Raw genomic sequence first — 25,926 nt, 5'->3', positions numbered from 1 at the left:
GAACCATGAGGGTCTGTCAGTGGTGTATATATCATTGCTAAGACTTAAAAAAAACATGGATTATTATAGTCTGTATCACACCTGGAAATGATATAGCAGCTTTAGAAGAAATCGTCTGCTGGACAACTAATAACATACTTTATGAACATATCATGCTAGGAGTTGTATATATTGATTGGCAAAACCTTACATCAGTCTTTTTATCAGCTAGCATTGGTTCATAGGTGTATACTGGGCTAATGTCCAATACAACCTTTATAAGCCTAGCTGTGCAACCCAAATGTGTCCCACAAGTTATATATTTTAAACGTTTATATAGGGGTGATTGTTGGTTATGACATGATTGACAGACTGCCTCTGTCCATCAGTGATGTGGGTGCATGACCAGGGGTGAATTTTCAATTTCCAATTCAGTGATCCATGTTATGCTTAAATAGGTTTAGGGATGGACTTTGTTTCATATGGATGGGATCCTGTTCCAGAGAAAGGGGATTCTCTGAGATACATATCTGTACCTCAAACATATCTTATTTATGTTGCAAGCAAAATGTAGATCTTTAGATCTAGTTCTTCTGATGCTGTTTGTTTTGCAGCTGTGCAAAAGGTGCATCAGAATGGTCAGAATGGATTCTGTGGATGCCTTGCATGCATAGAGCACCTCTTAGTAATTTATAGGAGGCTGAGTATAGAGGTCAGGCTTTGATGTGATCCACATAGGGCATCGTGTTTATGTCCTGCATTTTTGTAAGGAAACTTTGTGGACATTCCACTTGCTGCATATGTCTGGTCAGGTACATAGCAAAGAGGGGGTTTATACTCAATGATAGGTTTGATGAGGGCCACGTATAGTGGTACAGTGACTTCCGTGAACCTAGATGCAATGCAGTTACTTATACGTTGAATAACATAGAAGGATTTTCTTACTACCTTGCACAGCTGTTGGACAAAGGCCAGGTTACTGTCTGCATGTGTTCCCAGATCCCTGATTAGTGTGTCAACTCTTAGGATTGTTTTATTTTATTGATGACAAAGTTTCTGGGGTGGCTGACTTCCCAAAGCATACTATAATACATTTCTTTGCTCTGAGTCTTAAACCATAGCTTTAGCACTAGTTATTTGTCTGTGTTAGACCCTCTTGTAAGATGTTAGTGTCTCGAGGGATTCTATGACTGCTCACAGTTTGCAATCATCTGCAAACTTGATCAGCCAGAGGTCTTTGATATTAGCCTTGACTTTTGAAAAGTAGGTGCCAAAAACGAGTGGACCCAGCACAGAGCTCTGAGAGACTCAACTAATGGCATCTTTGAGGAGGTGGTCTCACCAAACCTAACTTCCTGGGTCTTATCTGTTAGACAGTTTGTAAACAATGCCAAGAGGGGTATTGTATCAAATGCCTTAGTCAGGTCAAGATATGCCATATGAAGTATACACTGTTTTACCCTCATCCACTGCCTTGGTGACCATGTCAAAGAAGTCCACCAGATTCAGTAGGCATGACCTTCCTTTGACAAGGCCAAACTGGAATGGTTCCAGTATCTGAAGGCCTCCCATATCTTTGTTGATCATTTCCATGCTAATTCCTTCCATGGATTTGCACATAAGACTAGTCGGACTAATGGGTATGTTGTTTCTGGGATCTGTTGATGGTCCACCCTTATAAAAAGGGATGGCTGATGCAGCTCTCCATTCTCATGGCACAAAGCCTGTTTAATGACTGTAGTTAAATAGTAACTCCAGTGTTCCTGATAGGTAATATGTTAGACTATTCAGGAGGCCTCCTGGGATATTATTGAGGCTTGTTAAGGCTGTGTTCATGGTCTTAGCAAATGCAGCCAGGACATGCTCTCTATTTGTAGTTGGAGGGTTATGATTGAAGGTATTTCTTGGGAGGTAGCAGGGGGTGAGTGGCTGATAAAACTGGAATTGAATTTGTCAGCCAGTAGATTCACTATATCTCCTTGCTCAGTGAATGTGGCACAATTAACCACCAGTAATATTTCTGTGTGCTACCATTGAGGTTTCTGACATAGCTGAAGAAGGTCTTATTGTTGTCTTTTGCCTGGGAGGCTATCTTGACCTCTAAATTGAATTTATTAGACTTAGTTTTCCCTCTTAACCTGTTTATTTTGTTGAGAGAGTTCTCATCTTTGTGGTAGTTTCACTTCCTGATTTTAGCCATTTTTTTTCCTTTTGTTGTATAACCTGTTTATTCTGGGATGCCACCTGGGTGGTTTGCTCTTGGAGTTAGATTTGGGATTACTTCTGGTATGTACAGCAGCCTTTATATAGCCATTGGCATTGTTATACAATGTGTCTGTGAACAATTCTGCTGGTTTCTTTATTTGGAGGGGCACTGACTTTTGACAAACTATCACATAATAAAAGGTAGTTTACCCTGCAACAATTTCTAACTATCACTGGGTTTACTGAGTTGATTTTTGATTTCAAGGTAGACAGCTTTATGGTTAAACTTTACCAGGGAAGACTTACCATTGGGGGTGGTGCAGTTTTCTTTCATATTTGTGAGTATGAGGTCCAGTATGCTGGAACCTCCAGTGGGTGGATGCGCTAACTGGTTAAGGGTGTTTGTCTTTATGAAGTCCAAGAATCTCTGTGTCTGCAGATTTGTGGCTATGTAGGATTCTCAGTCTGTAGAAGGACAATTAAAGTCCCCCTTAAGTAAGGTGTTAGGTTGGATGGTGAATGTCTCCAATAGGTTTAAGTATGAACTATGAGTTTCATGGGACATACAGGGTGGCCTATAGCTTGCTAGGATAGGGTATGAGATTTTGTCTATGGTGACCTGCATGTGGAGAAATTACAGGTATGCTTGTTATCGATGTATATTGAGACACATCCACCTTTATCCCTGTCTGTGCAGCAACTGGTCTAAAAGTGTGGAAGGCACTAAAACCCTGCACTGCCTGGATATTATCTGCAGCTTTAAACCATGGCTTGGTAAGTGCACAGATATCTATATTCTCTAGGATGAGGAGGGCTTGGAGGGAGTTTAGCTTTTTATTTAGGCTCCTGGCATTGAGCAGTAACACCTGAGGTTCAGTTCAGTTGATTTTGCTATGTCTGTAGGTTTGACAATTTGACAAAGCCTAAAAACAGCTCCAAGGGGAAGGATAAAGTTTTAACCAGTATTTGAAAGCCTAGAGAGTACAAGTGCAGACCATCTCTGGCAAATAAACTTGATTTTCCAAAAACAATTTGGTGTAATAACAAACAATCCAAGTTCAAACACCAGCTGATAAGATACCACAGTGGTAAAATCCACAACTTTATTTATTTTGTACTTTTGTTTCAAAATGAAAACCTCTTCAGAATAATGCACATATCAAAACATTCTCTTAAATAACCAAGCCATTTGTCATATGACTACAATAACTAATCAGATTTTACAGTCAGCTTTAAAAACCCAATATTAAAAGAAACAAATGCAAAGTAAACAAATCACCTAAAATGTTTACTATAAACCTAAAGATTTCATCTTTAAAATACAGTTAAGGCATTTTCTCTGTATTTACTGCTTTACATGGTACCAATTTATTGCAGTTCTAAAGGTAAAATGTGTTTCTAGATGTTTGCATCTGCAGAGGGCACTGGCATGATGAGCAACTCTGTGCAAATGTGCTGATTTGACTACTGAGCCCTCTGGTCAATAAAATGATTACACTTAGATCCCTTTTTTCTACTTCCAAACTCACCTTGACTCAGCAGACACCTGCTGCCAGTAGATGAACTATCCTCCTAATATAGAAATGCAGTAAAATAGTGTCCGGAGCAAAATGCTACCACAAGCAAACTTAAATTTAAGTAAAGGCAGCAAGTAATTCAAGATATCAGCACTGTACTTTATACAGCTTATAAAAGTGTGATTATTCAATTAAAGTACTTTGTAGAAATGAGCCAATAGCCACTTAACTGGGCTGAATTTATAAAGGCACTAAAAACAAGGTAAGCTGATTAATAAGCCCTCTGGCCAATACAACTACATGCACAAATCTCTAGTATGTTTATCGAACCTATACAGCCCAGGCTACCACCCACTGCATTAGATCAAAAATCCTCTGTCCTCTTGATTTAAAATCACAGAAAAGAGCTTGTTAGAGTACAAAAATAGACTACTTTGTCGAACAGCTAGCTATCTAAGGAATTCTGAGAAAGTAAATCAGTAGTAGAACAGACAATGTGAGGAAAAATTTCATTTTTTTTTAAATAAGCACAAGGAAAGGCCAATAATTCAAGATATCAGCAGCAGTGTAGAAAGGGAGGAGCTTAAAATGCTCAGTTTACAGTAAAGGCAGATAGCTTAAATGTCACCAAGTTTAAAAGCAGTTCAAATAATTGAAGGTTGGGTGGGAGAAATAACCAGCAGGAAGTCCTCAACAGTGCTTGTAGTTTTTACAGGCCTTGAGTCTTATCAGAAAATACAAGGTCACAGATATACTCTGTGTATTAAAGTATCACTCAATAAATAAACAGACCAATGAAAAAATGCATGGGAAATGTGTAGTCTGGATAATTTAAGTGTCTATATGCCACATAGAACAAATACACCTGACCATGCAGATTTCTAAAACAGTAAACAAAATGAAACAGTTAAAACAAAAGCAGCTCTATCAGTCTAAGCAAGTCACAGACTAATAGAGATTACTTTCTTCAGCAGTAGGGAGTAAACAACATTTGTAGGTTTTGTAGGCATTGGGTGTTTTCAGAAAAGACAAGGCCACAGATACATTCTATGTATTTAAATATCACTTAAGAAACAAACTAAGCAATAAAAATACATTAACCTTTATGGCTGCACACAACTATTAAAACAGCCACTAGATTTAATAACAATAGTAAAGGTGCAGTTCTAAACTGGACATTGGTCTCTGACCCCAGTAAATTTGCATCCGCTAGAACCTATTCAAACTCACTTAGCCACCTCTCAGCCTGTAATCATAGAAATACCACTTATCAAACTAAAACTCACCAAATTGAAGCATCACAAAACCTTTCTAAATTCAATTAAGACTCCTTATTCAATATACTGAAGGCCTTTAATTGGTCTATTGTAAAAACACTCTCATGCAGTCAGGCAGTCAACACTTTTAATACCTTATTCATAAATACTCTAAACAGACATATCCTACTACACAAAAAAGTGAAAATAAACAACTCCCCATGGCTCACTACTTAGACAGAAACTACTATATCTAACAGAGAAAAGGCATGGAATAGAGAATTATGTAATGTGAGTAAAAAAACAAAACAAAACAAGTTAACCTAAATAAAAACAACACTATAGCCATCTACAGTTTCAACACAAAAAAGACTGCAAATGATTCTGGAGATCAGTACATAAACTGTTGCATCTGGGCTCAAAGGGCAGCCCATTCTTTCTCATAACAGTTCTCAACTAGAAATTGTTACCTTATTTAATACCTATGTAATAAAAAGCATTGTCTTGCAAACTAAATAAACTCCTCACCCATATCCAGTGCTTCTGCACCCCCATTACCAAAATTAACATCCAGTCCCAGCATTTCTGGAATCAACAGAAAAAATGACATTCTCCATAAATCACACACACACTACAACATCATTTATTCCCTGACTTATCTTCAGCACATAAATTGAACTCACTCTCTATATCAACTGCTAGCAACTTTCAAATATGACTAGTCCTTGCAGAAATGATAAAAATAACAAGTCTAGTTAAACTCAAACCCTAATCCACTGCAGCTGGCAAACTCACATTTGAATACTTAAAGCTAGCTGCCGATACCATAGCATATCCAGTCTCTGCCCTTTTCCACACATAGATGAATCCTGTTTATTCATATTATGGAAAAACATAAATTATCTCTCTTCATAAAGGTGGCATCTACGCTGGAGTCTCCATCTGCCATCCTATTGCAATGTTATCACCCCTGTCAATATTTTTTAAATGATCCATTCATAAACAACTCCTCATTTATCTCCCACAAGAACAGCTTGTAACATCCACTCAGCATGGCTTCCACCCAACATGCAGTATAACTACTGCCTCAACGACTCAGTCATACTTGTTTCCTCCCAATTCTTTGACCTATTCTAAAGATTTTGATACAGTTTCTCACCCTAAACTCAAATACAAAATGTCTGACCTTGTGCTGTCTCTTTCTTCATTACAGTGGTTCAAATGCTATTTGTCTAATGGGCTCAAATCTGTAAAATGGCAGAATCCTCTTTCTCTCTCCCTACTTGCAGTTCTTCATTGGTATAACTCAAGACTATTTTCTTAGTCCCTCCTCTTTAATATCTTTATCAATGACTTGTATATCTCTGCTGGTTAAGCCTTTCTTATATAATATGAGGATGTTTTCACACTTCTCTGTGCATCTAATAATCTGACTCAGCTTCTCCACATTGCATAAAAACCTTTTTCAGCAACAGAGGAATAGCTCCATGATTCCTGACTATTACTCAGCTCTAAAAAAACCTAATTTACTGCTATTTTTCCTGATATGATACATGCCACACAAAGCAAATTTCAAAATTGTTTTACAAAACAAAACTGAAAAGTAATCTCCCATACAAAGCTTCTTCGAATGATTTTAGATGATAACCTTAAATTTAACTTGCATGTTCAAAATAACACGAAAAGACTCCTCAAAATTAGGAAAATTCTACAGGTATAAATACATATCTTAGCAATGCCGCAAAAAGCACTTTTGCAACTGCCTTCCTTCTCCCATCTGTCTTATATGATGCACACACCCTAACCAACCTTCAGGCTACAGTTAAGAATAAACTGGACACATTCTATAATATGGTTGCAAAATTTGCCATCAACAAACAATATCACATCTACCATTTAAGGCATAGAATTGGCTTGAACTTCCTCACCAATTAGATTGCATATAGATTATCTCCACACACAGCATATTTCACAAACTGATGCCTACCCTGCTTTTAGTCCTATTCTCCATTTCTACCACCATAATAAACCACTTTTGGTCTAACAAACACCATCTTCTCAACATATATATACAACACAAATCCATTGGCTAGATTTTCTACTCATGCTCAGTCATTGAAAAATGAAATTCTATCCTTCAGCAAGTTAGATCTACCTGTAAGCACTCTATCTTCAAACACCTGCTAAAAGACCACCTAAATAAGACAGGATCTGCTCCTGCACTACTTCAGGTCAAAGCAGTCCTTCCCACTGCCCTCCCACAGCATTACTCCTTAATAATTCCTTCTCTCTCATCATAGTCAATCTATTTCATAGCTAAAGGACACTTTAATTTTCCATAGGCAATGTCATCTAGTCATCTCTATTCCTAAGTGTGTTCTCAGTGTGTTTAATGACATCTCTATGAACTGCAGTTTGTGACTTCTTTACCTATTGACAATGCTCTTTTATCAACTTTTCTCTGTCCAAATATTTGTACTCTGTATGGAGGTATACACCATATGAACTAAAGTTGTACATTTTTACTTAGTTAATATCTTGTTCTTCTCTTATCATGTTTTTTAATAACATTGTTATTTAAGTCTGTTGAAAATGGGATATTATCCAGTCAGACTCTCCTGGTAAACAAATATCAAATAAATAAATTAATTAATTAATACAAACAGAATAAAATGAAGTTTGCATGCAATACACTATGTGAACTAAATATGGAAGAAACAGTCAGACAAACATACATGCAGGCTTCTATTTCACATATCAAATGAAAGCACCTCAACTCCATCAAAATACAGAATCTGAAAGACAGATATAAAAATATGTGTATACACTGAAGTCCACCAAAAAAGATTAATCAAACAGAGCTGACAGCCCCACAGAAGACCAGACATAGTCTGCAGCACAGGCCATACTTAAAACAGATGCAAAATATAAACAAATGGGCCACTGGAGTCACAACTATTTTCCCCATGCAGCATCTGCATGAAACAACACTGTTAGGAAGCAGAACTTGGAAGCAAAATGCATAGTTTGCATGAATGCCTGAGCTGATTGCACAATGTATACTGGCAGCTAAACTTAGATTATTGTAGGCTGCCTTCAATGGCATCTAAAATGGTCCAAAAACTGCCAAATCATTAGTTACAAATAGCAGTGACAGCTGCCAATGCAGAGTCAGAGAAATGGCACCAGTTCATAGGTTCATAGGATCATACTAGGCTATCTGCCCTAGGGCATTTATAAGCCTAGCCAGAATGTGTTTGGCTTTCGCCACCCATTTTAAATTTATTTTGCTATGCCCTTTTTCGAGGTTAGTATACTGTGCCTCTGTCTAACAGTGACACAGAAGTGATACCCGGGGTAAACCTACGATCTCCCATCCACTCATCAAGATTCCTCTTGAAGAGAGTCAATGAGGGACTCTGCCTAACCTGGACTGGGATTTTATTCCAGAGTGAAGGGAGCCTCTGGGTTATGAATCTGTGAAGCATCAGAATATGGAAAAATGCAGCTAGAAGCTATAGGTACTCGTTAGCTGCTCCCAGGAATTTCCACATTATCCAAATAGATAAAAATCATTAAAATTATGAAGCAGACAATCAAAAACTGATGCTAGTAAGATTAATTTTTAGATAAGAAGAATATTAAAAAAAACAGTAATTTCTGTCTTCCTCTTACTTGTGCTCCTAAAATTAAAAATTTTACAAATGATACTCTGATACCATACCTATAGTTGGTTAGCTCAGGTTTGATTGCTAATAATTTGATGGGGTGTTTGCTTGATATTTCCAAGTTCATGTATAATGCGTACAAGAATTTCAGCATCTATGAGACTTGTAAAACATAAAGTTATCCTGGATGCTTCATGCTGGTAGACTGAAAAGAACTGTCACATTATTTATTCAGTGGGGATTTGTCATGTTTCTAGATGTTTCCCTTATTTCAATAGAAGAAATATGTGATGACAAATAGCCTATTATGTACAGTAGATTACCAAATATGGTGTCAGTTATTTTGCAGGAGGGCAGAAAGTAGAAGTATTGCCATCTAGGACTAGACAGCCAAAAGATTGGTTACATTTAGATTTGTAGTATTGGTCTGGGTTTTCTGGAGATAACTGGAAAGTAGGGTGGGAGAAAGGATTATGGGAGAAGAGACAGACAGAGAGAGAGATGTCACTGAAGATGTTTAAATGGAATACAAGATGAAGTATTAATAGAATGAAAAGAAGGAAAATTCTGAGTAAGATAAAATTGGGAGCAACAGTCATTTGCCAAAAGGAGGCTTAACTATTAGAGAAAGAGAGAATCCAGTAAACTTAAGACCAGGGGCCTTGGGATGATTGACCCTGATTGTACAAGCAAGAGGAATCGACTCTGAGAAAATGCATTTTAGCACTGATGTCAGAAACACTAAACTTAAGAGTCTAGGTTGTTGCTGGGAAACATGAAAGGTCAGAGTTGAGAAAGATGTCCAGCCGTGAACAAGGCAACTACCTCAGTATAAATCAATATTGAGCTCCAGCATCAATGATGGTGTTGTTTGACATGAGTTTAGTGCCAAGAAGAACAGTTGACTCTAAGAAATCATATATCATAACTAATAAAAGTCAACAGCAAAGAAAACTGAGGCTGAGAAAAGATCAAGGATGACATCATGCTGGACTCAACTTCAAGCAGGTCTCAAGCTTGGCAGAAGGTTAACAACTGAACTGGATGGTCAATACCGACATGTAAACAGACTTGACACTAAGTAAGAATTTCACCTTCCTAAATATAAATGTTCAAATTGGAGCTCGGCATGAAAAACGAAAGAAGAAAATAGCATGAGCCATGATAATATACAGCTAAGACTGACACCTAAGGCAAAACATGGTTAGTGAGAGGCAAGGCTGAAAATAGTTTGCTCAGCTGTTACAAAAATAAACATTCATACATCAGCAAGACACTCTCAAATATGTACATTTAGCACGCAACACTAGACATAGCTAAAAACCCATAGATAGGCTTACATGTATAAAAAGGGCAACTACACAAATATACAATCAATGTTAGAGACAGACAGGAAGAGTGAGAGAGACAAATAGAGAATGAGACATATCCATATAAAGGCACAGCTTAACATTACAGGAAAGCAGTGCTGGTGAGACAGCCAAAGAATGAAAATTTGTCTAAAATGCAACAAAAAACATTTAGGCCTGCAAGACGATCTTAGGGTTGTGCATTCCATGATAGAAGAATGATGCACAAACATAGTGCCTAAAACAAAAAGCATCAGAAAACATGTCTAAAGTTAAGAGACGACGGGGGATAGTGAGGAAAAGAAACAACAGACAGATAAGCCAGAACATGGCTGATGAAAGTGCCAAACTGAAATAATGAGCTGGACTTGCCAAAAAAAAAAACAAAAAAACACTTAGGTCTTTGGAAAACCACCTTAGAAATATACATTCCAGTTTAGAGGTGGTAAGCAGTTATAGTCATGAGTAAGCAATGGCAGCTACAAAACCAGCCAAGATAGAGATAATGTCTAAAGATCATAAGAAACAATAAAAATATAGTCTTTGATTAGAAATCATGAGTCCAAGTCATATATGAAATAAAAGCAGAACAAAACATCTGAACAGCAATACTCTAACAATATGAAAGGCGCTAATGATGAAGAAAATGTGAGCAGATAAGTTAAACGTTCAAATGTTGACTATGAAATACAAATTCCCCTAAGCTTGAGATGATCATGAGGAGAGACCGTGACGAGACATGGAAATCACTGAGAGAAATTCTAAACTTTACCTGGAAATTAAAAGCCATAGCCTGTGGCCATTTTTAAATGTGACTAAGGATTATGTGCAGCAAAAAGGATCTGAGCACATAGGTAAAATGGAGGAGTTTTGTGGCCTGGGACAATAGGTTTCAAGCTGCCTGAGTCATGCTGGCCTTGCTCTTGTGGGTAGAGGAAAATAGACTGATTGTATCAGATTTGGTATCAGATTTGCAGTTCTACATAGTATTCATCAGCAGGAAAACAAGGTGGTGAGTGCAGCAGTAACTTACTCGAAAGTATGCAAGAGGAGATAAGACATGAATACACTGAAGTCCCAAAGTAGCTTGTGTAGTGTACTCTGCTCTTTATTCTTGTTATTACATAAATATAACCCAAATTACTCATTGAAAGTGTCAAATCAAAGTAGATAACTGAGGGAGCTGTTAACTAAAAGGACGCTAAGATATTTCAATCCAAGATTCAGAGATTAGAGGTCTAAACATATACTATGTAGGTTTAATGCCTTAAAAGCCTTGTTCTGTCTTGTTAGTGTAGTTTGTCATATTCTTCACACTCCACATGCATATATGTATGTAAATGAAAATGCTAATCATATACGTTTATTAATTCAGCTGGGAACTTGCTCATTGTAAACCATTAAAGCAAAGATTAGACAATGTAATATATTGATCACAATATAATTCATTAAGAATTATTTTATACATCATGTAAACTTATTGGTAGGACATGGTATCTTACCCTTGCAAACTTACTAAATATAATTTTCTCCTACATTTTTTTCAGATATCCACGACCAGAGCAACAAAAAGCCAGTGATGGTGTATATTCATGGAGGATCCTATATTGAAGGAACTGGTAACATGATTGATGGAAGCATTCTGGCAAGCTATGGAAATGTCATTGTTGTTACCCTTAACTATAGGCTAGGGGTACTGGGTAAGTCATTTTATTGAAGAAAAAAAAAACCCAATAATTATGGAATATGTACTTTATTGCTCTCTCTAGCAATATAATGCATGCCAGTCATCAATGGAAAAAAAAAATCTATAACTGTTTATTTTAAATAATAAAAATGTTAAGAATTCTACATATGGATCTGTTAACAGGCTTATGATGATCTGTTTAAGATGCTGATTTTATTCAGTATCTCAAGCAATTCTCATTTTATTCCCTGCATTGTAATTCCAAAGAATATTATATTTGAGAGTGTTTTGCTGATGTATGAATACTTAGAGTGTAGGGAGGAACCTTTTATAATTTACTGTTTGCTGCAGCTGCTGCCAAAATGGTACCCACCTCCAAATGAACTCTGTCATCAACTTTGTAGAGTAACCACGCAGCATGGGAACCGTGGCTGAATAAGTATTGCTTTGTGAATGAAAATGCAGTCAAAAAAACTTGCTTGTTGAAGTGTTATATTGGGAAAAGTTGCTTGTTTTGAGCCATGCTGGCTGTATATGGCTCTGATATTTTTTTTGTCTTGCTTGTTTTGTCATCTATGCACAGTTCATGTATTAGAAAAGTTTAAAAGTGAAGTGGTTTGGTCATTTGGAAAAATACTGCAAAACCTAGAGTCTTTGGCATAATTTCTTCATTGAATGTTTTTTTTTTAAGTTTTTCAGTTTTTTTTTTTTTTTTTTTTTTTTGGTTATTTATAACCTGGAATTCATTTTGACAGTACTTTTGATGGTAGATCAGCAGATGATGGTTCATTTTCTACAAACTATTATAAGTGAGTTTGCAGCATTATTGTAAGTTATTAAAAATATATTGCTCCATGTAGCTAGTAACTCAAGTATCCAGAATTTTGCAGAAAGTCCTGGATTTTGCTTTTATTTTTGTCCATTTCAACTTAAAATTATTCATAGGTTCATAGATAAGTACTAGGCAAGCTGGCCTCCGAGCCATTTTAAGCCTAGCCAATTTCTTTTTGTGCTCAAAATAAATTATCCCATTTGGTTCTACATAAGCCTTATTCATCATAATTTTATATGACTCCTAATGAGAATAACTGAGATCATACCATGGATAAATTGAGGGTGCCCATGCTTGGGATAAAGCATTTAGGAGTTGCATCTGTCCATTAATATTACAGGAGGTAGTCCTGGAGGTAAAGCTTCAGTTTCCATCCATAGATCTAAGTTGCACTTGGAAATGGACAGGGATGAACTTTGTTTCATGTGGATGGGGAGTTTGTTCCATGACAGTGGTATCCTCTGCAAAATATGCTTACCAACCAAACCATTCTGTAGATGTTGCAGAAGATGTTTTGATCCATAGACCAAGTTCTCCTGTTGCGAGTATAGTGACAGGCTTTTTGAGTTGATCCATGCAGGACATGTTGTTTAGGCCTTGTATCCTTTTAGTAAGATATATCTGTGGGAATTCCAGTTGTTGCATTTTTTTGGACAGCTACATGCCAAAGAGGGCATTACTTTCAATGACTGGCCTAATAAAAGCTGAGTAATGGAGGACAATTCCATTTTTAAATTTAGACACAATTCCTTTGTTTATAAACTGCACAGTACAGCAGGACTTTCTTATGACAATAAACACATGCTGGTCAAAAGTTAGTCACTGTTTGCATAAGCTCCAAAATCCCTTACAACTGGGTCATCTCTTAGATGTGTATTGTTAATGTGATAGTTCCCCAGCGTATATGACTTCCCAAAGGATACAATAATGCATTTTCTGGCATTTAGTTTCAGATCATGATTTTGACACCAGTTATTTATTTGAGACACACCTTCCTACAGGATGGCTAAGTCATGTGGGGATTCAATGACTACTCTTAGCTTTCAATCATCTGAAAACTTTTTATGTCCTTTAGAACTAGATGGGTTACATAACATGTTTTTCCTGGTGTTGGCAGACACATTGACTAAAATTTCAATTCTTGTTGACTAATGTCATCTTTTATAATTTTTACATAAATTCTGTAGTTGCAATTTCGGTTTGTTTTGCCAAGTCTTCATAATAATACATTTACCAATATAAAATATATGGTCATTACTACTACGTCTACTGCAGCAGGTGTGCATTTTTGAGAGCCACCATGAAGAATTTTATTCTTTATTTATTTTACTTTATTTTGCTAGTATTTTATACACAAACAGCTACAACTGGCGATCTTTTGCAACAAGGGTAGGGATCAGGCAGATTGTGTGTGAAAGTACAAGGTATTTACATGCAGGGCATGAATTATGCTTGATAGGGTCTTTGAGGGGCAGCAATTTCTGACTGCAACTGACATACATTGCTGTTGGCTATTTTGTCTTTCAATTACTTGACAATAACACACAACAAATATACAAAGAAAGTGTCAGGCTGTGAGCAGAGGGCAATTGTTAAATAAACACATGCCTCATTTGTTGAGAGGTCCATGTATGCCTTTTTAGGGCTATAATATGAAGTACGTTACAGTGAACAAGATTTTTATAACTTATTTTCAGGCAAGTTAGCATATTCAAACAAAAGGGACAAATTCGACAAGGAAAAACTGATAATACTAGTGTTTCCAGTATTTTAGAAGCAGAAAGAAGACACGGCAAAAGTTTTGACAATCAGCTTGTTATTTTATTGTTATAATTTCACAGTTTATCTGTAAAGTCTTCTAAAGGTCTATTTTGCAGTTGAGTAAGACTTGTCATTGTGTTCCTTTAAGTAATTTCAGTTTGAGATTCTTGCACTGCTGATAATATAGCCAAGTTACATTATTACAATTTATATTAATTATTCAAATTTCACATTAATAATTGTCTTGTAATGTGATCTGGGTGAAAATACTTGCCTGTGAGTGGCCCTTGTAGTCAGTTGATGTTCATGTTTGAATATGCATATTTTATTCTAATCAGGCACCCCAATAGTCTCTGATTCTATCATCTTTTGTCTGTGATTCTCATATGGAGGTTGAGAGGTATGATAAATGGACTTTTAATACAGTGGCCATTCAGTCTGACCCAACATAATGAGAAATGGATGCCTACTGCAACAAATTTAATTTGACTTTCTATTTGGAATTTAAAGAATACAAAATAGTTTATTGCACTTGTAAGTAATGGAAAAATAGTCTCTTTTAATAACATTACCTCTTTGTCTAAAGTAAGTCAAGTTCATGTGTTTAGTTTTATGTATATAAGTTAGGATCTCCTTACCTTTATTTTTTTAGTGGGGTTATAATTTTGCCACAGTTGTATGCGTAAATGCAGAACATGCCACCTTTACAAATGTTCAGGCAATTCTGTTTAACAATGAAGCATTTCAAAGTATGGTAAATGAATAGGAGGTCAAGCATATACTTGAAACTAAAGTCATTACCTGCCCATTTTATTATTTATTTGCATGTGTGTGATTAGAAAGTATTTTGATATGCATGATTCTTATTGCAGTATGACAAATGGTGTAAGAATGTAAGAGGACATTGCAAGAAGGTGTGGTCAATATAGTTGTTAAACAAATCTGTATTATGCATTTTGACTCATAATACATGCACATCAGTTTGTCGTTTACCAAACTGTTTAGTGATGGGGAGAGTTGATGGACCTGAAAACATTTAATCTGTTGTAGAACAGAGACATTTGCAATTTCACCTGTGCTATAAGTATTGCTGTAGGTGAAAACAGTTTAGACTAGCATGGTTATCGACAACAACCATTACCTTAAAAAGTAATTTAAGAATCAAAGTAATTCATAAGAAAATATTATCTAAATGATTAATAAATGAATAACATCATGAGAACACCATTCATATTAATACTAAGAAAGAGATCCAAAATCTGATTCAAGAGACTTAGAATTAATGTAGTATAAAAACAAATAATGCATGTTGGAGAAATGTTTGGGGGATATGCTATAATGTACTGTTTGCATTTGCCACAAGTCACATGATCTTTTGTAACTATCAGAGGAATAATTGAAGGTATAAAGCTGCCTACATGTCCTTTTGAATGTGTCATGGGAAGTACTACAACAGTGTAGTTGTCTTGGGCTACTTATTTGGTACCTGTATTTATGGAGTAAGCACTGTGTTCACATTGTCGATATTAAGTATAAATACATTTAATCTGGATATATGACTCCATGAGGAGCATCCACTGCCTACTTATTTTTTGAAAATTCTTCAGGAGTTTATGGTTCTTAATAATATGACTGGAATGGACACCATTCATAAGTTAGGGAATATTTAGAGGTGAAAATCTTGGCTCTGGATGATTGCCACTGCTGAAGTGACACCCTGCCCCATGTGTAAAAATGTGAAAAGGGATTGTGGATGGATGGATGAAATCAGTATCACACAAGACTTTGACATCTGCCATAAGTTGTTGTTGTGTCTTTCGGCTTTTCCCAGTTAGGGGTCACCACAGTGGAACTCTGGTCCGCTAATGATAACGAAGGTACACCCATTCACGCATGTCTCCACACAGAAGACGCTCTAGCTGAGTGTCGAACTGCACAGCTTCTTACTGTGAGGTGACAACGCTACCGCAGCACCACCACTGCGGATTGACATCTGCCATAAGCACACTTCTCAAAATCTGAAATGTACCCAGAAAAATGCTTCCATCTGCATTTTTTGTGACGTTATCTCTGCTGGTAGCATTTTTACATATTACTCCATTTGCTTCTAATACTACTGGTTTGGCTTCTCTTACATTGTTCTGATTGCCTGTCCTGATATTTGTATTGCTTTCTGTTTCTTAGTATGCAAGACACTGTACATTCTACTTGTGCTCTTTCCTCTTCAGTTAGAGTTTCTGATTTTCATCCTTCTAATTCAGCTCTTAATACTGGATGACCCTATGTGAGCATTGCGTCTTCATTTTAAGTAATTCTATGTGGTTCATGTTTTCATTACTTTACAACTATTTGTATCTTGTAGCTCCCATTCCAACGCTGCTGGCATTTACTTTCTGATCTCCTGGGGTACTCCTGCAGCTCCTTTCCAGTCACTTGAATATATCCTTTCAGCATTAAAGCATGCCCTCCTGACAACTTAATAAACCAGATAATTCTTAAGAACCAGAGAACAGCAAACAGGGTGCAATAATATAATCATGCCTGGTGTGCATATCTGCCCCCCACACAAAGACATTCTGTCATAACGACTTAGCCTACTGTTGCTGTTGGAGAGTCATGGCCTCCTCCATGGGTCAAACAGACAGTAACCTGCATACACATTGTCGGTGCTGAGAAGAGAACTTTTGGCTAACTTCAAAGACTGAAGCAATACTGATTTCATGAACTTTAATTATGCCCTGACTTAATAATGGGGTTCAGTCCAGCATGGTAAAAGTATGTAAAAAAACAGCTAAGATTTGGAGACATTAAATTGACAGTAATCTTTTTCCCTCATTCAGTGTTGGAGAGTTGGCTATTGGTTGCTTCATCAATCACCTCCTGCTGACCCTAACAGTGGTCTAAGCTCATTCCTGAATTCTAGTAGCAAACAGTGGTCTAAGTTCCTTCCTGAATTCTAGTAGCCATATGCTGAGAGAATCAGACAGACAGACACCTTGCTCTGCTCCATCAGTCCTATAAATTACTTATGTATTGTAATGTTTGCACTGTCTCCATGGTAACAATCTTACCAAATGACTGTACTTTTCAATAATTGGACCTTGATCTGCAAGCATATTACAACTGGAAAAAGATGTGCATCTCATTCTAGTTTGTGCTGCAGAAACATTTTTCTATATTTCTTATTTTTCTATGCATTTTCTAAATGATCACATATGCAGTCTGTTATCATTGGATATCTTTATTAGCATTTCATCTTTTGTTTAATTTCACATGTTCTTAGTAATTTGTGCATCAAATCTAAATCAAACACATTGCTGTTCCAAGAGTTTTCAGTACTTGTCAATATATGTGTGGATTTTCCAATTTTCTTTCATTTTTTTTTTTCTGGCTGTAGCCTTTATGCTATTTCAGTTGTTTTTGCACTTTCTGTTACTTCTTATTTTTGTCCATTCTTGAGTTAGTTTTGTTGTTTGTGCTTTTATGAAAGGCTTTTGGTAATATGAGTGAGGATGTCATCTTAGTATTGTGTTCTCCATGGTTTAAAATATTCACTGCATTTGGACATGATGATTAAACAAACTTTTATGTAGTCTCACAATTTCAGATCTGTACTATAGTCAATTTCAAGGAAGCCCATGGTTCCCAATTGATTGAGATTTGTGATTTTTGCGGAAGGACATCAAAGCATGACCAAAGTTTGGAGAATGTGAAGTTTGGGAACATAAGTGCTTTATTCTTGTTGCTTGAGAGATGATCATGTCCTTTTAGCATAAACAGATTGCGATGTCCATTATGCAATGGACTGATTCATTGCTGACTCTGACATGGTCTAAATGAAAATCAACAGCTTAAAATCAGAGCATAAAGATGTTCTATAGAAAATAATTGATTTGTCTGTTTAGGAGAGGGAAGAACATCTGTCTGAGCTTGACTTGTTTAAACTTGTGTGGTTGTGTTCTTGAGTGAGGTCAGAAGAAATGAGGAGACTGGTCAGAACACAGATGCTGCAGATGTAGTACTGCGACCGTTGTACCTAACTGTAGTAGTAAACAGAGTACTCAGACGTAGAACAAAGCTCTCACTTTCCTGGAAAGTCTAAAAAAAGTACATCACATCATCACATAAGTATGTAAAAGGGCTATTTTCAAGAAATGGATCATTCATATATGTACAAAGAGTGCAATGACCAGTGCAGCAATGCATCCTAGTGACTTAGTCCAGGGTAGCACACTGTATCTAACACTTCTCAGCCCCCTCTGCAAAAACCTGCTGCATATTTATGTATTCAAATGAGGAACAAGAGACAATAGCTGACAATGGGACAATGACACTCCTCCCCATCTCATTTTTGATGCATCCTAATGAAGGAACCTGGTGCAGGTATAGCATATAGCTTCTCAAGCAGGAGATGTACCTGGAAAGGTGGTTCCAAGTGTAAGAGATAACAAGCATTGTCTCGATCAACAATCCTGTATAGCAGCTGTGACTATTGTACTAAGGTTGAATGCATCTGTTACAATTAAAATCTGGCAACACTTTGTGGAAGCTTGAAAAATATAATAACTTCCTAAAGCAGTACTAGTTAGAAGATGTACGCAAGGAAGTGTCAATTTTACATAAATCTAGTAAGGTAACAGGGCTTTGAGTAAGTATATTAAATATTATCACTGACTAAATATTTGAACATAAACTGTGTGCCAAGATATTGTAATTAGGGAACTCTAAAACAACTGCAAAAAGCTAAAAAGAATGTAAGTGAAGTTCAGTGTTTAGCTTCAGAAATAACTTTGATTTTTTGACATAATACTTCTTCAGTGTTAACCTTTTAGTTATGGACTCTTTACTGGAATGAAGCTTCAACTCTATCAACTTGTTTTTCAATGTTCAATTCAGTGAGTATTGCTTGGCATGGAAGATTACTGACAGTGAGGTTTCTATCTGTGTTCTTGCAGTGATATAGCTGTCTGTGGTCTCTTTTCTCCAGCACTGTATAATTGTTCAGTTAGTACATCTTAGTAAGCTGATTTAGACAAAAGGCCCACCCCACATGAGGAGATGTAGGGGTCCATGCCAGGCAGATAAAAATGCTTTTATAGCTATTTCATGGGGGGTGAAAACTCTTTTCTTCATCTGGTTGAATCTTCAAGCAGTTAAAACTCAGGAAGACATAGGTGAAGCCTTATTCAAACCTAGCATATAAATTTCCAAATGTGCTTACAATGTAGCATGTAAGCAATAATGCCCAAAAAAGTGGGTATTATAGGGAAGTAACAGACCAGCAAGGAAAGCCATTAGGCCACATGCTGCAGTCAGAGACCATCTGTACCATTAAGAGTTCATCTCGGGCATTATCTTGATTAGAAAATGGCCTATTTGTCACAGCACATATTGTATTGTGTATTGTATTTCCAAGTGTGTGAACATGTATGTGTTTTGTGTGTGTGTGTGTGTGTGTGTGTGTGTGTGTGTGTGTGTGTGTGTGTGTGTGTGTGTGTGTGTGTGTGTGTGTGTGCATGTGTGTGTGTGTGTGTGTGTGTGTGTGTGTGTGTGTGTGTGTGTGTGTGTGTGTGTGTGTGTGTGTGTGTGTGTGTGTGTGTTATTTGTTTTTATATATTATTGCTTGTATTGATAAAAATAGTCCATTTATATACTGTGGTAATGTTTTGTTATGCCTTCTATGCAAATGCTTGTGCTATTTCTTTAAGATAACAGATAATTGTGATACAAGTCAAACATTGGGAACAATGATACTAATCACATTCATTGGTTCAAGGGTTTATAGGTATGTACTAAGCAATCAGTTTGCAAACAATTACAAGCCTAGCCAAAAAAAAAAAAAAAAACATTCAGAAAAGTTCCCTAACAACATCAAGGAGGGCAAACAAAACTGTCTGGAGAGAAACTGATGCTACCCATTAAATTATAGAGGTGTCTCTTGAAGGTGGCAAGGGTCCTACTATGTTTGACATGCAGTGGACGTTTTTTTCCAGAGGTGAGGATACACTAGATATGAATCTGTCATTCCAAAGTGTCTTATTTGTCTGTTGATGCAGGTTCAGTTATCTTAAATGGGTATCTGAAGTACCATTTCTTTCGTGAAGGGTACAAGTGTCCCTCGCTCTGCAAACATCTGCTGCATATTTATGTATTTAAATGAGGATCAAGAGACAGTAAATAAGAATGTAAAAATCCTCTTCCCCACATCTGATTTTTGATGCATCCTAATGAATGAGACACAGAGCTCCGAGGATGAGTCTATAAGGGACTGAGTAGAGAAAGAGGGCAGATAGTCTGGCTTAATAATTAAGATATTTGAGGCAACTGATTGTTTTGAAATTTATGAATCTCTGAGGTCTCTCAAGGTGAGTGATAATGTTTAGACTAATACATATAGAATTACCAATGACAGTGCAGAGATTCATATGACAGGGTCTAATTGGTGGGTGTATCACCTATATCATATGTGAAAATGTTTTTGTTACCAAAATGAATTTTGCTATATTTTTGCACATTTCATTTCAGGCCATTATCCTCGCATCAATTGTTAACACGATGTGATGCGTAATAATTTAAAAGGCCTTGACAATGTCAAGATATGTTGTGAAATATTAACTACTGCACTGCTATAACTTTAAAATAAGTTATACATGGTCTGTTTGTTTTAATTCACTTACAAATAGCTAACCCCTCTAGGCACAATGTTCTTATCAGGGGTGGCATAAGCACTGTCTGGTCAAAGAACTTAATTAGAGTCAGACCGTAGACAAATATAGCCTAAGGGAATCAATACCTAGACTACAGGAAAAAAGCATGTTAGCAGCTCATAGCTTACATATACAAACTGGATTTATTTATTTTTAATTATTTAATTATATTTGTTTACTGGGGTAGTGCACTGATCTCAGTGGACCATTTGCAGGCACAGCCTGGGTGAATAGGATCACATTTGAAATGAACAAAACATATTTACAGATAAAATGATAGACCAAAAAAAACAATATATATATATATATATATATATATATATATATATATATATATATATACAAATGCAGGAATATGCTGCAATATTTAGTTCAAGAAGCTGTTAACAATGTCAAAATGGAATTATGACTAGTTTAGACCAGTATACAGGCATTGCTGTATTCTGGGCTGTGGTGTAGTTCCTGTGTTGTCCATTACCTTACTCGGATAGAAGGAAGTTTCTTTGCTCACCAGTGGGAGTGGGGAGCCTTGAGCAGCCTACCTGTCCTTGGGGGAAGTGACCTCAGCACAAGAAGCTGTAGTAATTGGCTGTTTGGGACCATTCCTAGCTCTTTTGTAGTTCACTGCTTAAAATCCATCTCTTTTCTGGCTATACTGCTCAGACAAGCTCCACGTGGGTTTACAGAGTGGTCCTAGCAGCAAGGAACAGCGACTACCTTCTGGATTTAAGTATCTTTGCTTTTTCACTGGAAATAGCTTCTGTTGCTTACTTTGAACTAGCCTGAACTGTTTTTTACTGATTACTGCATTTATTTTAAAATCTGCACTTAAAGTTACATTTAGTCGAATTTAATCGAAAGTTTGCTTGTTTGTTTGTTTAATTTAACTGTGGAGGCTGCCCACTAAAGTGTGCTAGCCTGTGTAACTAATTTATCACTGTCTCTGCATTTTCTGTGTGTTTCTACAAAAACAACAAAAAAATAATCCTTGTTTTCCCACCTTTCTCGACTAGTTTAGACCAGTATACAGGCATTGCTGTATTCTGGGCTGTGGTGTAGTTCCTGTGTTGTCCATTATCTTACTTGGATAGAAGGAAGTTTCTTTGCTCACCAGTGGGAGTGGGGAGCCTTGAGCAGCCTACCTGTCCTTGGGGGAAGTGACCTCAGCACAAGAAGCTGTAATAATTGGTTGTTTGGGACCATTCCTAGCTCTTTTGTAGTTCACTGCTTAAAATCCACATTTGCACAGCTTTCATTTAAACAAGGTTAAACTTGGTTAAACAAGGTTAAACTTTTTCTGGCTCCGCCAAGTCTGCTGTTCAATTTTTCCCTTAGAACTGTTCTACTTGCAATCTAAACAGCCTATACTCTATCTGAAAAGCTCAGCACTTGCTCCTAAAGCATTTTTTACACAGGTAAAGCACTCTTAAACAAAAGAAAGTACTTCATTCACCTAAATTCTGTTGAGTACCCATTTCCCTATAGGTCCTTTCTGACTCAGTTACACAGCAATCTTTTTCACTATTTCTAGCATGTCGAGGGTCAGTTGCTGGCATCCTCTCCTGTTCAGCTGGTGAATGAATCTTGAGGCAATGTTACAATTGCCTCATGTACACAGACAACCCTCTCCTCCTCCCAACAAATACAAATATATGAAATGCAACTATATAGCCAAACTGGAGGCTGAGCTCTCTCAATTCAGTACTGGCAAGACCAGTCAGGAGGAGAAGGTAACCACGCACACCACAAACCCAGTCTCACATAGAACTATCACAACTGCAAACCAAACACATAAACACACAAAAACATACTGCTGATTAAAAATCTACCAAAACAACAGAGGCCTCCAAAGCAGACACCCAAGCAACCACCACCTCAAGACATAGCACATGCAACACATAGTTCACAAAGTCAGTGTGCTAAACAGTCACAGCCCTTAAGGCCAAACAACATGCCAGACACACTTGTAATAGGTGACTCCATAGTCAGACACACTCACCAGACTGAACAAGGAAAAGGTCACAGTAAGCTGCCTGTCGGGAGCTAGAATCCGCCACATAACACAAGCACTCAGGTCACTCCACTGCAAGTACAAATATGACTCATTCATTGTACAGACTACATGAAAAGAGACATAGAGGAGCTCTCTGATTATGTAGCCCAGGCCTGACCCTGAGCAGCATCTTACCCTCACCAAGAATGATGCCACAGTACAAAGACAAAATGATCAGTTTTAACAATTGGCTTAATTACTGGTGTCATTCTAAGGGGATCCAATGTCTGTCTGCTTGGGATGACATGGGATGGCTTGCACCTGTCACCCTGGGCTTCGGATATTGGCCAAGGCTCTTGCCACCCCATAGTGCCTTTTTAGGCAAGGCTCAAATGACAAACCTACCCCTAGAAAACACAAGTGGAAAAAATTAAGGGTAATGCTGCTCAATGCCAGAAGTCTAAACCTCAAGATGCACGCCCTCGAAGCCCTCCTCAGTATGGAGAACATCGATGTCTGTGCAGTGACTGAAACCTGGTTCAAGGCTCCTGAGAGCACCCCAGCACTATCAGGTTTTACCTCATATCATGCTTTCCGGCCCCAAAACTTGGAGGGGGAGTATCCATTTTCATCAAAGATACCCACACCTCCAGGTTAGTGGAGACTATCCAGGTGCAACTAACCATAGGCAAAACTGCCTTACAGTTTGTAGCATGCTACAGACCACCCTCTCAGACTCAGGAACCCCACACAGCCTTCCTGAAGACACTGGAGAGTATGAATGTCTCTCCAAATACTATCATTTTGGGAGACTTCAACTACCCAAACATAGACTGGGAACATTACTCAAGCCCCAACACCCTAGCCCAAAGGTTCCTAGAATTCATAAACTCAAATGCAATGGAACAACTAGTCACCATTCCCACAAGAGGAGACAATATACTAGACCTGATCATCACAAACATGGGGACAAAATGCTCCACACCGGAAGTATATCCCTCTTTGGTAAGATCAGACCATAAATTAATCTCACTGGAAATCCACATAAGACCACAGTGAAGAACTTCTCAAAAGAAAACTTCACACTTCTTACAACTGAAGTGGTATCCTTCAAGGCCCCTGGGCCAGTGGAAACCACAACCCACACTGCTGAATCCTTTGCAAATGCCTTCTATGGGCACCTTCAAGAATGCATGGATCATGCAATCCCAAATAAAACCAAGACCCATTCCCCCAAAGGCAGGCACCTGGTCTGGTGGACCCCAGCCATAAACAAACTTTACAACAGGAGGAGGAAGCTACTACATGACAGAGCAAAATCCCTAAAAGGGAAGGCCTCTCTGATCAGTACTAACAAAAAACTACGATCACTCATAAAATCATCCAAGGCCAACTTTGAGAGAACAATCGCAAAAGGCACAAAAGACCATCACAAGGCCTTCTTTAGCTATGTTAGAAACCTGGGTGGAAACTCCCAGATATGCTCAGAGTTAGTCCAAAATGACACACAATACACTGAACCCACTGACATTGCCAACATTCTGGCAGACAGGTTCAGTGCAAATTTCTCCTCCCCCAAAAGGAAAAATAACTATCCCAGCAGAGTGTAGCCTCCCTAACATCTCAGATGCCCAGGTGAGAGCCGCCCTCTCTAAAGCTAAAAACACAGCATCAATGGGACCGGATGGTGTCCCGGGCTGTGTGCTACATGAACTCAAGAGGAACTAAACCCACACATAAGGCTGCTGTTTAATCTTAGCCTTACTACAGGATTGGCAACAGTGGTCCCACTTCACAAGGGCGGTGCTTCAAATTACCGCCCCATAAGCCGAGCCTGGTCTGTAAAGCTATGGAGAGGATCATTATGGAACTCATAAATAAAGACATCAGGGACCTACAGACATTGGATCCTACCCAATTTGGCTTTGTCAAGGGCAGATCCTGCCTTTTGAACTTGGTCGACTTTTTGAAACAGTCACTAAGGCCATTGATGAGGGTAAGGCAGTTCACACAGCCTACCTTGACCTTGCAAAAGCCTTTGACACAATACCCCACTCGGGCATCATAGACAAACTCACCAGCTTAAATGTAAACCCATATGTCACAAGATGGGTTGCAAACTGGCTCAAGGACAGAACCCACAGGGTCAGAGTTGCTGGAGCTATGTCAGACTCTAATCCAGTCACAAGCGGTGTCCCACAGGGCTCAGTCCTGGGACCCCTCTTGTTCGGCATTTATTTTCCGGTACAGGCAAACATAGGAGGATTGTGGCTGACAAAGTTCGCAGATGACTGCAAACTCATAATTGATACTCCAGCGGACACAAACATCCTTCAGAGAGGCCTCATAGAAACGGATAATTGGTGCCAGAGCCATGGCCTTAAAAATGTATAGTCATACCCTTTGGGAAAAACAGACAAATTACCACATAGGTGGTAATCCATTAAGCTGGAAGAGGTAATCAGGGACCTAGGGACCCAGGTTGACAGTAACCTCTCATTTGACACTCACATTGCCAAAGTGGTTAGGAAGACCTTCTATATTGCCCACCTTATCATGAAGGGTTTCACATCTAGATCAAGAGAGGTCATTGTGCCCCTGTACTCTTCTCTTATCAGGCCAATGATGGAGTACAATGCCCCATTTGGGATGTATCTCACCCGACACCTGCAGCAGTTGGAAATACCCCAAAAGTTCCTCACCAAGAGGATAAAGGGTCTTAAACATATGTCATATGCTGCCCGACTGAAAAACTCCAGCTCTATTCAGTCGCATACCACCTACTCAGAGGTGATCTGTGCCTGACGTACAAGGGCATGTCCAATCCATTAATGGACATGCTCCACCTCAGAAAATCCAAATCCATCAGAGCCACGAGAACAAGAGACTTAAACCTCAACACAGAAATAAATAGGACGTGCTGGAGGGACAGATTCATAACCCAGAGGCTCCCTACACTCTGGAACAGAATC

At 37.9% G+C, this 25,926-nt stretch overlaps 1 protein-coding gene across 3 annotated transcripts in view; it reads left to right on the top strand.

Moving 5' to 3' along the window:
* The window catches only part of NLGN4X (neuroligin 4 X-linked), a 2,032,144-nt gene that overhangs the window by 836,364 nt on the left and 1,169,854 nt on the right, over positions 1-25,926 (top strand). For all 3 annotated transcript variants that reach the window (XM_044072454.1, XM_044072452.1, XM_044072453.1), the window contains one exon: positions 11,522-11,674. In XM_044072454.1, the coding sequence (XP_043928389.1) occupies positions 11,522-11,674 (153 nt within the window). The remainder of the gene's footprint in view (positions 1-11,521; positions 11,675-25,926) is intronic.

Source organism: Protopterus annectens, chromosome 5.part0, assembly GCF_019279795.1.
Source record: "Protopterus annectens isolate FY-2018-M chromosome 5.part0, PAN1.0, whole genome shotgun sequence".
Lineage (NCBI taxonomy): Eukaryota > Metazoa > Chordata > Ceratodontiformes > Protopteridae > Protopterus > Protopterus annectens.
This window is presented reverse-complemented; position numbering and strand designations above follow the sequence as displayed.